General features: G+C 41.9%; 1 protein-coding gene across 1 annotated transcript in view; it reads left to right on the top strand.

Annotated features, from left to right (window-relative positions):
• Positions 1-14,242, top strand: part of odad2 (outer dynein arm docking complex subunit 2) — a gene marked incomplete at both ends in the record, with an annotated part of 91,235 nt that overhangs the window by 26,510 nt on the left and 50,483 nt on the right. The window contains 6 exon segments of the mRNA XM_079181169.1: positions 287-440; positions 6,982-7,128; positions 7,520-7,729; positions 8,751-8,984; positions 9,482-9,592; positions 10,138-10,292. Of these exon segments, the coding sequence (XP_079037295.1) occupies positions 287-440; positions 6,982-7,128; positions 7,520-7,729; positions 8,751-8,984; positions 9,482-9,592; positions 10,138-10,292 (1,011 nt within the window).

Consider the following 14,242-nt stretch of genomic DNA (forward strand, 5'->3'; position numbering starts at 1 on the left):
AGTCCTCCCATGACATTATTCCAATCTTTATTTTCCTGCTGCTTAGATTCTGAGGAAGTTCAAACTTGACACTTATATCTCAAAATCATTAATGGGTCTCCTTGTGTGGGATGGCCATGCTGTTTTTCCCATTTAAAACACCGGAAAAGAGATTTCACAATATCCTACTCCCTCCTTTTGTCCGGCTATGTATTGTCTTACTCGTTACACTATCCCACACCTTTGTGGATCGTTATCTGCGGTCAAAAGTGCACTATTATCTGCTCTTTTAATGTTTTTGGTGCAGTAAGACCCCAGCAGGATCCGTGCCAGTGGACGCTTTCAGCGAGAGTTCAGCTGAGAGTGAGGAGGAGGAGGAGCAGCCAGAGCGCCGTGCAGAGAGTAACACAGACCTGCCTCCTGAATACTGGCATATCCAGAAACTGGTCAAGTACCTCAAGGTAGGGGAACGTTACCTGGCACACCACTGTTTCCTTCCTCTTGATGAATTGCAACCCCAAAATAGTGATTCGTACAGAGAGCCGTACAGCTGACAGGAAGCAGTAACGTCTATGCTCTTTTCCAGCCGCCTGTTCAACAGTTTTGATGCGGTCCCGAGTCAGTATTCAAATTTCAAAAACCTCTTCAGAGCTGCAATACAGGAACACTTTGAATAGCTGATATCATGACAGTTTTCCAATCAAACCTCAGTCATATCAAGGTGCCACTCAGTAAAAAAAAAAAAAAAAAAAAGAGGATGTCAGATCAGATAAAGTACATATATTCTCTTAAGCGGCGCTTCGTAGGGAGATGCTTATTGAAGTGGTTGGCTCGGCTCGTGGATTCCTGTTTTTTTTGACACAGGCCTGTTTGGTTGCAAATGTGAGCCAAGGCGCAGGGGAAAGAGCTGTCTGACGGCACCGGAGCAGCTGTACGCACTGTTTGCCCACACCGCAGAAGCATGGAAATGAAGCGCGCCTGTGATAGGTCTGACAGGGCATATGGTGAATATTAATGTGTCAAAACATGGAAGGAAAAGGAAAGAGGATAAAGAAATTTTTTTTAAAAACGCCACTGACCTAGACTGGCTGGGAACGCCTCCGACCACTTGACTTCGAGATCGTCCGTCCTTACTCGCTCAGTGAGACTATTATCTATTTATCTGGACAGTCTCGTTCAGACAGATTTTATTAAAACAGACTGCGTTTGCTTTATTCTGACAGCAATCTGCTTTTTCGCACATTGCAAAGCTGTCCCCTTCTATTTAACAGCGAAAAATACCTTAAATGCTGCTTCAAATGTAATTGCTTGATGTTATTTCAGCGTGTAATAGGAGTCTGCACTGCATATTTTTACACAGTACGAGATTTCTTGATATCACCAGCAGATTTGTGTTCTGTGGCTTAAATAGGATCGTTCGGAGTAAATCTTACACCGCTGTAAAGTTTAAAGATCTCCAGATAGATATTTTTAGCTTAGCAAAATAGAATATAATGGGAGGAAATTCCCACTCTGAAAGCACACAGCTACTGCTTTCCAGAGAGGGAAAAATAGAAGATGTAAATGATATGAAAGAGGCAAATTCAAATTTAAAAAAAAAACCTCACTGGTTTGTATATTTTGTGCTTTTCAGCGGGATTGTGGTGTGAGCTGTAGGCTGGTGTGTGTGTGTGTGTGTGTGTGTGTGTTCCTGCTTCAATGAGATGCAGCCCTGCAGTAACCAACATGTCCCAGCGTTCTATCTGTCTGGAAACCACACAGCAGAGTTATTTATGGGGTTTGTCCAGTAGTCATTTTATAATATCATTACCATCAGACTCTGAAACGTACCGTGAGCCAAGTTAAATATCTGTTTTATTTTAGGAGATCTTTTTTTTTTCAACCCCCCCCCCCTTCCCCTCGCACTATAGACAGCCGTCTGTACTCTAGGAAGTCGAACACTTTCATAAAGCGACACACGGATGTTCTGTTTTGTGTTTTAATGATATTTATGGAGGAATGTTTGCCTAGGGTCCCGACGTGTTTGTTTTTGTGCTCGTATGACTGGAGATCTGTGCTTGTAAAATGGTTTACATGGTTGCACGCAAAAATTCCAGCATGCAGATTTGAGCCTGTGTCTAGGAAAGCGTGCGTTTACATGCGTGTGTCTGTAACACACCGACATAACATAATTCATCCTCCTAATTCCAGTCTGTAATGCGTCAGTGCCACAGTACAAGCAAACATTTGGTCATACTTTTATATTTGAAACTATATACATTTTAAAGGCTGTGTTCTGTAAATATATAGTTATATGTACGACATGCAGGCCTTCAATAAACCAGACTGGAAACAAGTTACAGTACAGCTTCGCTAAAAGAGAATAAAGAGCTGTTTTACTGCTCAGGACTGAATAACTTCAAGCCGTAAGTTGAGCAACGAAGCCACAAATGTTATTTGAGTATTTTGTGTCATTTCAAATAAAAGCAAAATTCTCCAGCTGCTATCAGTTAGGTCGGCCTGTGGCTTTCTCAACAGAAAACAATTTTCATATTCTCGCAGATGTAAATATTGTGTCTGATACACAATATGTTACTACTTACCTGATGAAACATTCCAATACCGAGTGTTCATAGTTTGATTTTTTCTTTTCTTTTTACTGAGCGGATCACTTTGTAATCATCTTTTTCTTGAGCAGTCACAATGAAATAATTCAGCAGACTGCTTTTTAAAGAGTGTCACTGTGAGCGTAGCCTTCCTCCGTTGCTTTAAGATTGTGTTTCTATTAAATTTACCCCAAATGTAAAAGTACTGCAGCTAAACAAGCTGAGCTGGGCCCTTGACACACATGGTATTGAGTTCAACCCTCATTGAGGTTGCTCCCCCTCTGCTGGGCAGTCACAGTACTACTGCCCTGCTCCCCCCCTCATGAGAACCGTTCTTCTAATTGCGACACTAAAACTAATCCTGTCTCCAGTGTGCAAGAGCCGGTACTGGCTCACTTCCTCAACAAAAGTGAATTTGTAGCTAATTATGTAGCACTGCTTTTTTTTAATGCTTGTTTTAACAACTACAGCACTCAATTAAAACATTAGATTTTTAGTGCCTGTGATGCATTTACAACATGTCTAATCTGGAGAATTTACTCGCAAGAATAACTGCATCATTGCATTCTCATGACTTAAGCCACTTTTCAATCCAAAGACCCGACTAGACGTTTGCTCAGCGCGCACACTGCACTCATTTTATGACAGAAAGGCCTATTAAGTGATCAAGTTTTATGTTATAGGAGATCCTATGTCAAATATGAAGCTAGGAGCAACCAGTAATCATTCATTATATCCCTACAGTACCCTTTACCATTATAGAGCAGGAGATTGGGTTTGTTCTCGTCATTAGTAGCCTTCCCTTTAAGTCTGCTGCAGACTGCAGAGAAGTATGAAACCTCATGCATCCTCTCTGGCTCGACCTCTGCCAAGACGCCACTACTTCCCTCTTACACTAAGCTCTATGAAGCGCTGGCAGTGGCCCGAGTCCACCTGTCACCAGTCCAGCATTGCAGACATGCGCTCTTATATGTCTGAGCACTTATACTCAATATGCACGTTTAGCCCTGCTGGCATGTGGTCCAAGCCAAAACACACACTCACGCACAAAATATAGACCAAAAAAAGGGCCTGAGGTCAACCGGGTACCATTGACAGCCCTTTTAACCCCATCCCTGCTCCCATGTGCTTAGTGCTGTGATTTATAGGCCTGGAGTGGCTCATGCAGGGCAGTCTGTGTCTGCAGCTCCAGAGGAACCAGACAAGAATAAGACCTCCATTCAGTAGTGGTAAATGCATCGGCTATTTAGTAGGTCAGGCCGAGACACCTGCAGTAAAGGAAGAGACAAAATGCGTAAAGCATCTTTAAGTGGCTGATGTTGAGTTCACTTCTTGAATGGAATTTGATCCCTCACACTGCTTAAATTCTTCAAAATCCATTTTTAATTGTGTAATTCCATCAAGACAACTATCTTTAATCATTACTAGATGAGCTGCCACTAAACTTGTGAGTAATGAGTATTATCTTCATAAATAGCATGCTGCAAATTCCATAGCGGTATTCCTATGAATTGTCTTAATGGGATGTGTTATTGTAGAGGTGACTGTAGTAGCATAAGTATTGCTATTTAGTGATATTTTTTGCAATATGTTATTAGCTATTCATTTTCACTTCTTCTACTTTAGTATTTTGCAATGTGAGTTATATGTATTCTTTTTATCTACACGTTCTGACTGAGAATTAAAAAAATGACTTTGGTGATATTCTGACTTTTCCTCTACTGCCACTAGCAAGTCAACATTTTCACTTTTTTATGGAAATAGCTTGAAATCTTCTTGATGGATTTGCACACAATTTGTACAGCCATTCATGATTTCCAGAGGATGAGCCCTTAACACTTTGGTGATCCCCTGTCTTTTACTTTAGAATCACCATATGACGTTGGTGTTTTTGGCTCAGAGTCGACAACTCTTGGATAATTTGCTCTAAAATTTGTTACAAATGTGGACATTTGTGTAACCCTCAGCTGATGTGCTCAGTGCTCATTAGCAAATGTTAGCATGCCAACAGGTTGAGCTAAAGCTGCATTCCAAATCGCATACTTTTTCGTTTTACTTTTAGTTTAAAAGTATGTACTGTTGCATGCAGTATGCATTCAATTGAGACGTACTACTTTCTCATAACATAGCAACTTGAACTTTGACCCTCTTGCTCATCTGCGTAAAGGATTGTGGGTCAGAATAGCCAGAAAAGCATGCTGGCTTGCATACTGCAAAATGCGACCGGCATACCAACTAGTATGGTAGTGTGGGTAATGGAATGCACAGTAAGATGGTGAACTGAGTTAATATTACCTGCTTAGCATCCACAGGTTAGCATCGTACAGTATCGCCTTGCAGAGCCGTTAGCATGGCTATAGACTCTTAGTCTTGTTTTCCATTGGGTAGAACTTACCAAAACATTCATCACCGCTGTTAGCCGCAGCCAAATGTCCTAAACGGTGAAAGCTAACTTGTGCTTTTGAAGCAAACCTGTAAAGATTTGATTTGTTTTTTAAAGGACAAAATGAATCACATCACAGGTTGTGTTTCCTAATATACAGCACATTAAAAGAATATGAATTAAGTAGCCAAGCCAGTAGGTCATAACATACAGTGTTAATATATATAATATATATTGATATATTCCCACCAAGACCTCGAACAGATATTAAACTTTTTGAAGAGGTCGGATAGTGGTTGAATTGGTTCCACTTTGAGCATCTGTCCGCCCCATCATGCTCAGAGAGTGAAAGATCTTTCCCCATAAAATATTGTCAGATGTTGTCAATGTTTTGAAGAATGTCGACAATACTTCAAGACCAAAGCTAACAAAAATGAAAGCACATGATCTGTTTTGTGTTCTCCCAGCTATCACTCCGAAACATAGCTTCTTTTTTTTTTCCCGGTTGTTTTTACAAGGTACGAACCTCGCCTGCCGAGTCCTTTGAAGAGTGAGAGTGGAGGAGACAAAGGAAGCCGTAGATCCACTGCTGTTAATAGGCAAATGGTTCACATTTAGGCTATAGCGTCGTGATATGGAGAACACATGTGGCCGTTATCCTGCTGTTGTCAGAGCGCTGCTTTGCGAGGGAGATATGATCAAACACCACTTGAGACTCTGGTATAGGTCTACACTGATGATATGGCCCCTCCAACAGCTGCATGAAACAGATTACTGCCGCAGCCTTCTACATAGTGACGGGCTATTTTCTACTCATATGGGTAGCTGATAGCAGGACGTGTTACATTCTTATGTTCGCTTGAAATAATCCACTTAGGGCAGTCCTGACGTCTCAAATTGTTTGCAAAAGTGTGCAACTAATAAAGGCTTCTGAAGCTGGGAATGGTAGGGGCGGCCTTGAATCCACTGGATGAGTACTCTAACTGTGGCACATTCAAACCACTGCAAGGAAGGGATAATATTTGATTGTTTACTTGCCAGGAGATTTTGGACTGGACGTTTCAGTGTCGCATATCAAAGCCATGTAGCAGGCCTAGAGTTACAGCATTTGCGTGCCACGAGCTTCTGTTTTATCTGACTACCGATTATTATTTCTTCCCCCCTTCTCATGATCAAAACCATTGGATGTCAGCAAAGTTTGTTATGCAACTGCGCATGATACAGGCTAAATATGGTGATATAAACACACCATTGCTGCCTGCCTGGAAGGTATTTGAACCATCTCAAAGCACCAACCCGAATACTGGTATTTTAAGCGCCGTCATGCTGTCAACATCCATCCACAGCTGGGACATTATGTGGATTTATGACCTGTGAGAGGAATCTGAAAAAGGACAACATGTATTTGGACACTAAATTTAGGAGAAAACACTAAGATGAAGTCAGATTCAGGATTTGCCCACACATGCAATTTAAAATCTTTGGGTTTGTCTTTTTTTAGTGAACATATTGTAATTAAGTGGGTTTTCTGCTCCATGTGTGTTGAAGGGCTTGACTTTAAATCAACGATCAGATTTCCCCCCCTCAAAGAACTTGTTGACTTAATAGTGTTGTAGCTACTAAGTTTCTAATTGCTGGGGTGCAGGTCTAACATGATATGTGTGTATATAGCTACTTTCAAATCATATTCTGCTTTTTGAAATGCTAATTCCTCCTTAGATTACAGGGTTCCAGCGCTAATAGTCTTCGTTTTCATCTTTGGGGCAACGTCTTGGCGCTGTTGTCTGTTAGCAAGTTGTTTCTTTCCATCAGTGTTTACCGACACAAAGCCAAACACTTACCAGGATGTGGTATAAACAAAAAGGCCCCAGCAGGAGTGGTATTACGGGAGGGGGAAACAACAGAGGGAGAGGGAGGGTGGGGGAGGCTGGTATCCTCCTCCCTTTTCCAAATGCTTACTGTTTAATGCTGTCCGCCTCTCTTCCCTTTTGTCTCCCTTTTTCATTCATTCATGTTTGGCAATTACTATTTCAGGCAGGCAACCAGACGGCCACTGTGCTCACTCTGTGCGCCATGATGGACTGTAATTTGATGCAGGAGACGTGCCAACTGGCCATCCGGGATGTAGGTGGCCTTGAAGTCCTCATTAACTTGCTGGATACAGATGAAGTCAACTGCAAAGTAAGTAGTTGTGCCAAAGCTGGACCTGGATGGCCTGCGGGCATGAACAGAGGCGGCCGTGTGTGCCAGCCTGTGTTTTAGTTACAGAAACACTAGTGCTGTGTCGAGAGGATGCCTTTAAAGACACAGGGTAGCAATTATTCTCCAGTGCGCCTAATGACTTGTGGGTGCTTTTTAAACCTGCTTTTATTGCAGCTTTTCGCCCTGTCTATTTTTAGTAGTAATGTGGGTGAATGTTTGGCTACTCGATATCGCTGTATGTACCCTTCGCACAGATGGAGGCCTCATGTTGGCATCGACACAACAGTTTCTTCTCCATAAATCATTTTTTCAAATATCTTACTGAGTGTTAAAATGTATTGCGTGTGTGTGTGCGTGTGTTGTGTTTTAGATTGGATCTTTGAAAATCCTGAGGAAGATAAGTCACAACCTGCAAATCCGTCGAACCATTGTAGACATGGGAGGCCTGCAGAGCATTATGAAGATCCTGGACTCGCCAGTCAAGGACCTCAAGGCCTTAGCTGCTGAGACCATTGCTAACGTGGCCAGGTTCCGCAGAGCAAGGACAACCGTCAGGCGCTATGGCGGTATCCAAAAACTGGTGAGCACAAGCAAAGGCCATCATAAACTAAGGTTATTCTAAAAAAATGTACTCAAAAGTCTTTGTAATCCTAATATGAAGAGCTGCAGGAGAAAACTGCAGACCAGAACCTGATCTTTATGTCCTACGATTGCAGATTTTCCGTTACAACACTTCTGAAAACGTTTTGTGCTAAACCACAAACACGTTGGAACCTTTGGGAAAACAGGATGCTGCCTTATTACGATTTGATCCACATATTACCATTGCTTATTTATTTAAAGTGTAAAACACATATCCAGATTGCTGAACTAGGTTTTTTTGGTGCACAGCAATTTAAATGCATTCCCTTTTCACTCTGTACGCAACTTTCCAGATAGTGGCCCATCCGTCCTCTTTCACCCGGTCTTTGAACAGAGCAGAGTGGGTGCCGTGGTAAAACAGATAGAATGTCCCCTACATCCTCTGACCTGCATCCATGTTTGTTGACAGAGGGACCTGTGATTAAAGCCTCCATGCCTTGTATATTTTCCTCGGCCCCAAATCGGATGTTCTCATGTGCAAGTCACTCACGGAGGCAGATTAATTTCACGCTATGAGACCACCTTTGAACTGCGCTGTGTGTAATAGCTTTGCCTGCTCTGTCTCACTGGCCAGGAACTATGGATTAGAACCCTGAATGATGGCCATAAACCGTCACACTGGGCTTTTCAGGCTTAACATCAACATCTATCCTGACAGTTTTCCACTCCTAGCATCCCTGGCTGTTTCATCCTCGCAGACTCAGTGGTAATAGAATTTTAATTACACCCTTAATCACGGCCAGCAACTTGCGATTCTCATCTGGAGCCCTCCGTTATTACTCCTATCGACTTTTCAGAGTCCTTGAATTTATGTCAAGTTCACTGAGTTTGTGTAACTGCTTGTATGGAAGAGTTTTTTTTTTTTGCTAAAACATGTGCGGTCGGTCTGCTTGTTTGCACATGTTTTTTTTGCCACGCATCCACATGTTAGTCCGGGTCCTTTGTCTCTCTCTGCTCAGGTAAAGCTGCTGGACTGTGTCCCCAACTTAGCCAGCCTGACTGCAAACCAGGAGAAGGACGTGGAAGTGGCTCGCTGTGGGGCTCTGGCGCTGTGGAGCTGCAGCAAGAGCACCAAGAACAAGGAGGCCATCCGTCAGGCCGGGGCCGTCTTTCTGCTGGGACGCCTGCTCAAGTCCCGAAATGAGGACATGCTTATTCCTGTGGTGGGCACCCTGCAGGAGTGTGCCTCTGAGGTGAGAGCGGGCACATACTGTATGTTGTTGAATGTGGAACAAGTTGTCAAGTCTGATACTACAAGACATTCAAAATAAGTGTCTTGTCTGCTGCATCGTCTTCCTCGGTGCCATAGAGCTCCATTGTTGTCCAAAAACTATTTAAACACTCCGATGAGTCGCACTGTTGCACTGGTTGACATGTTCCCTCATTACAATAAGCACATACACAGGATTATAGTATAGTGCCAGCCTTATCCTTAAAACTATCACAAAGCGATTGCAGCAAGGAGTGCATAATCCTAACAATGGTGCATATAAAAGAGATGTAAAAATATGTTTATTATTAAAGATAATATATAAAATTATGAAATATTTACGGGTGGGAAAAGTATGATACTTGCCATATGAAACCAATTAGGAAAACATTGGAATCATAAAAAACAGCACCGCTACATATGTGACATGAGTATAGATTAGTCCAAGTTGTTCATGTGGTCTGTTAATTGTCACTATAGGAAAGCTACAGGGTTGCCATTCAGACTGGGGGCATGATCAAGGACTTGGTCAAAAACCTAATGAGTGACAACGATGAGTTACAAATGCATTGTGCCAGCGCAATCTTCAAGGTAACTGTTTTTCACACTTCTGTGCTTGTAGACAATTTTTTCATAGACCTAAAGTTTATAACAGAAATTTATAACAGAAACCCAGAATAACTTATTTCGGTGATCTATTTTCTGGTCATCCATGTGAAAAGGTTTTGTCTGGACAATCTTTCTAAGTTTCTTAAAATAAATGTCATCTCTGTGAAACAGGCGATAAAAAAAATTGTCACGGTGATTATTTTTCTAATGGTAATAATCAGTGACTGCTTTTAGTGCCTTTTAGAACATGGGGTAGTGTTGCACTTCAGCCTCTTTTTCCTGTTTCACAAAAAAAATAAAAATAAGGAATGATTATCCTGGCAAAACCGTTTTTTCCCCCGTTCTTAAGTCATAAACGCAGGAGAGAAAGCAATTTAGATTACACTTGGAAAATGGATCACCAGAAATTTAGTTTTCTCACTTTCCTCTGAGGGGCTTCTGTAGAAAAGGAGAAAGGAAATACTTTTTCATACACTATGTCTCTAGAGGACTTAATGTAGATCCTGACCCTCTCTTTTGCCTTGCAGTGTGCAGAGGACAAACTAACTCGTGACCTGGTGCGCAAGTACTCAGGTCTGCAGCCGCTGGTTTCGCTGTTGATGAAGGCGGACAACAAGCACCTCCTGGCCGCCGCCACCGGAGCCATCTGGAAGTGTTCCATCAGTATTGAGAACGCGGCTGAGTATGCCGGGACTCAGGGTCTCACCTTATTACGTCTCATTAACACACACACACACACACACACACATTAACGTGCACAGTTAACATACCAGCGATACAGAAAACATATTGTTGCCATATCTTTTGGGAAGTCAAAGGTAAAATGAAGCAACTTGTCAGACTCTGACTCTGTTTTTGTGTGCACGGGGATGTGCACATCCTCTTGGTGCAAAAGATCCTCCACGTTTGGATGGGAAGCTAAACTTTCTGCCAAAATCTCTGCATTCTCCTCCGTGACTTCCATAACAGACGTCATACTTGCAAGCACAAACTCACACTACACGAAAAGTGGAAAACAATTCAAGGATCACAGGCGGATAATTCTCTCTCCAGAAACCAAATGACGCGGGCTGGAGAGGCGGAGATTTCGCACTGATCGCATCACTTCTCATACTCCTTTCACTCATGGCTTTTGGGAATATTAATTGCCTCGATTTTAGATTGTCAATAACTCCCCGCTGCTTGCTCCAAATGTTCTGAAAGGTACGACCTTCACAGAAATAGTTACGCATTTCAAATGTGTCTGAAATTAGGTGTGGGAACGTGTGAGGCTCCCATTTATTAATCCGGAAAGGGCCAAGGGCCTACAACGTTCCCAAGAAACGTTATCTAACCATAACCCATTTGGAAATAGTCCTAAATCCCAGAACTACCCCTTCACATGGTCATAGAAGCTCGGGGATGCTACCAATCGAACTTGTGGAAAATCTGTTTCCTGAGATGATGTGGTTAACAGCAGTCTTACAGTATGTGAAAACAGAACACCAATAAAGGGTTCCAACGACTTGCGTGCATTATGGTCGTCATGCCATCAGCACATATGTTACTTTTATGGGGGCCTCTGATTCATTCACGACTGGCTGTGTCGCTTTTTCCACTCACACTGTATGCTGCTGTCATATCTCCCTTTTCTTTACCATTGTTTCTGGTCAGAGTGATTACTTGCGTGAAATGTAAAGTTTTTGTACGGATTCTTTTGGCTTTGATCTTTTATGTGAGCCGAATTCAGTCTTTTCCCCCGTTAGCGAAGGCTCAAGTCAACGCGCTGATTTTGTAGACTTCGGTGATGCGTTAGTCGGGGCCTGTTAGCATCGAACCAAACACAGACATGCCGAAATAATCAGCTCTGAGATGGGGATTTTCTAATGTGAGAAGACGCAGGCTGACGGAGCCTTTAATCATTTGTCATGTAAAGCAGAGGTTTATTTAAGTGTCATTTGGCTTGGTTCATTTGCCAGTGACACTTCTGGAATGTTTTTTGACTTGTACTTTAGTGTCAGATGATTTTTAAGTCAGTAATTTTCCCTCTAAAATAAATAATGCCGGGGGACCGTGCCCTGGCAGCCCCATACATTTCCACTAGTGCTCCGTGAGAGAATGATTTAGGTGTATTTATTTTCTTATTTAGTGTGAGGCCGGGGGACATAATATATAACCCACATGCAGTAATTTAACACCTTGGTAACATATGAATCAATTCAAAACCTATTCTCCCCTTTGTAGCCAAGAAACTGATAATAGAGAATCATTTTTGAGTACTTTTGCTGAGGTGAGATTATGTGAAAATGATTTTCTTCTGACTCACAAACACCGCTTAGTTCAAAATGTGATGGAATCCTAAAAATAACAAGAAGAAGGAGCAGTAGCACTCACGAGGATCTGTCTTCACTTCATATATCATAACTGACAGAATGATATCCTACATTTAGAGTCTAAATTAAGTCCTCCCAACTGGAACTGAGAGTCTGCTGCCACATCGAGTTAAGAGAGGATTCCTTTACAGGAGCAGAAGCATGACAATAACATTCCTTTAAGGCAAGATGGATCCGATCAGATCACTGTCTATTTAACTCACGTCATCAGAGAAAATCGCTAGGGGAATTAAATGTATTGAAAGGTATAATATGTTTAGAATATCTAAAAACGACACGACCAGTTGTATGTATTTTAATGATCCCGAATGTGACGATTTTATAACCCAGAGAAAAGTGTTATTTTAATAATCATTATTAGAAGCTGTCATTCATTTATTTTTAATTGAACATTTTGACCGTTTACTTTTTCGATCTTGCTTGTCTTAAACTGTATATTTTAACCAGATGAAGAATTCTGTTCAACAAACATCTGGATCTTAAGTTATCAGAGACACAAGCTGAGCAAACGTTGGCGGCAGCTCGGCTTGCAGTCCCTCCGGGGCGTCCTTTGTCCGTCAAACAGCGTCTAAAAAATGCGAAACTTTAATGAGAAACTGTTTTATTCAGTGTTTTTATCAGGTTTTAATCACCGGCTCCGTTGTTTTGGAGAGAAGGAGACCCCTGTGGGTAATTTGGCTCCCGGTAAAAAGCTCCTAAACGATGAAGACAGAGGGAATCCTGACCGGGAGACGCTGACAATGGCGGTGAAGACAACAACTCCCATGATCCCTCGCTACCCCAAAGACATATTCTGCGTTTAAATTATTACCTTTAAATGATTAAAGCCAATGGCATGTCTTTTACTCTGAAGACGATACAAAAGTCAAGCTTTGTAATATTTATTTAACATCTTAAAAAAACAACAGAATTGGCACAGTTAGGGAACCCTATTGACTGCAGCTTGGCGTGGAGATAAGAGTGAACTACACTGTCATGATTAATGTGGCAGCTTAAAACACTTGCTGCCAGTACAGGCCCTCTGCCATACGTAATGACTTGTCACACTGTTGCTATGTAAAATACTTCTATTACTACTGATAATAATAATAACAGAAATAATTATAATCATGCCATTAGTCACATGTAAACCACATTTAGTGACACTTCATTTACAAACACTACAAAACACTTTTGGTTGCCCTCACTCTAAATTTAACATGTCACAAAGAGTGCGCCATAATGTGAACAGAGTTCTCATTTTGCGGTTTCTTTCCCGTGTGTGTGTGTGTGTGTGTGTGTGTGTGTGTGTGTGTGTGTTTCATTTTGTTTTTTTGGGACGATGTGGGCAGTCGAGTGTGAGTGAAGGTGGCCACCTCCTCGGGAGGAAACCGGCATGATGCACGGCGAATGTTTTTAATGCGCACTTGAATGTGTAAGTGGATCTGTTTTTTTCGTACTCTCTCAGGCTTATTTAAATCACTTAAAATGTCGAGGTCAGGCAAAAGCTTGGGATGAAGTGACCGAGTCATTACTGTCAAAAAGGAAAGGCGGCTAATGGTAACAGGGTTTCGGGGGCCATGCGCTCATTTCAGAATCAATCATAAGCTGAGCGCTGCGCTGAAATGGAAATCATTTCGGAATATATTTTGCTACAGCGACAGCGAGAGCGAGAGGGAGGATTTTTTCCTTCTTTCATTAAGTACACGGTCAAATGAAACAGACCTCGTGGCCAGTTGCAAACAACATCATTTTTTCTTTCATGTGACTGATGATCTGCGCGGTCTGGACAGTATAGAGGTCCGGGGACCTCCACTCGAGACAAGTAGCAGCATGTGTTAACCATTTTCCTGATTAATGATGCATCGAAATGAGAGGTGATTGATGCCCCGAAATATAATTACATTTATAACTAAAGTGTGTTTGTTTAAAGACCACATAAGCGAGTGTTTTTTTTTAATAGAATATAACAGAGAGGTCTTTACCTGGGCCAAGCTTATGTGTGCCATGAAAATGCCTTTGCAAAAGTCCTGCTTGGAAACACTGAAACATTATTCTATGCAGATTTATGGACACATCGATATGCGGTCCTGCCTGTATACCGAGATGCTATGGACACACAAAGATGCTGTAACAGAAAACATTAACAAAAGAGTGAGGGAATAACTTCGCAATGGAAAGTCACGACTGCCAAGTCTCGAGCTGAATTTGCCAGCGCACTAATGTTTGGGGTCAAGATTGCGAGCTTCGCTTCCAATTCCTGACTACCCCACCATCTTAC

This window comes from Pholis gunnellus (assembly GCF_910591455.1).
Source record: "Pholis gunnellus genome assembly, chromosome: 20".
NCBI lineage: Eukaryota > Metazoa > Chordata > Actinopteri > Perciformes > Pholidae > Pholis > Pholis gunnellus.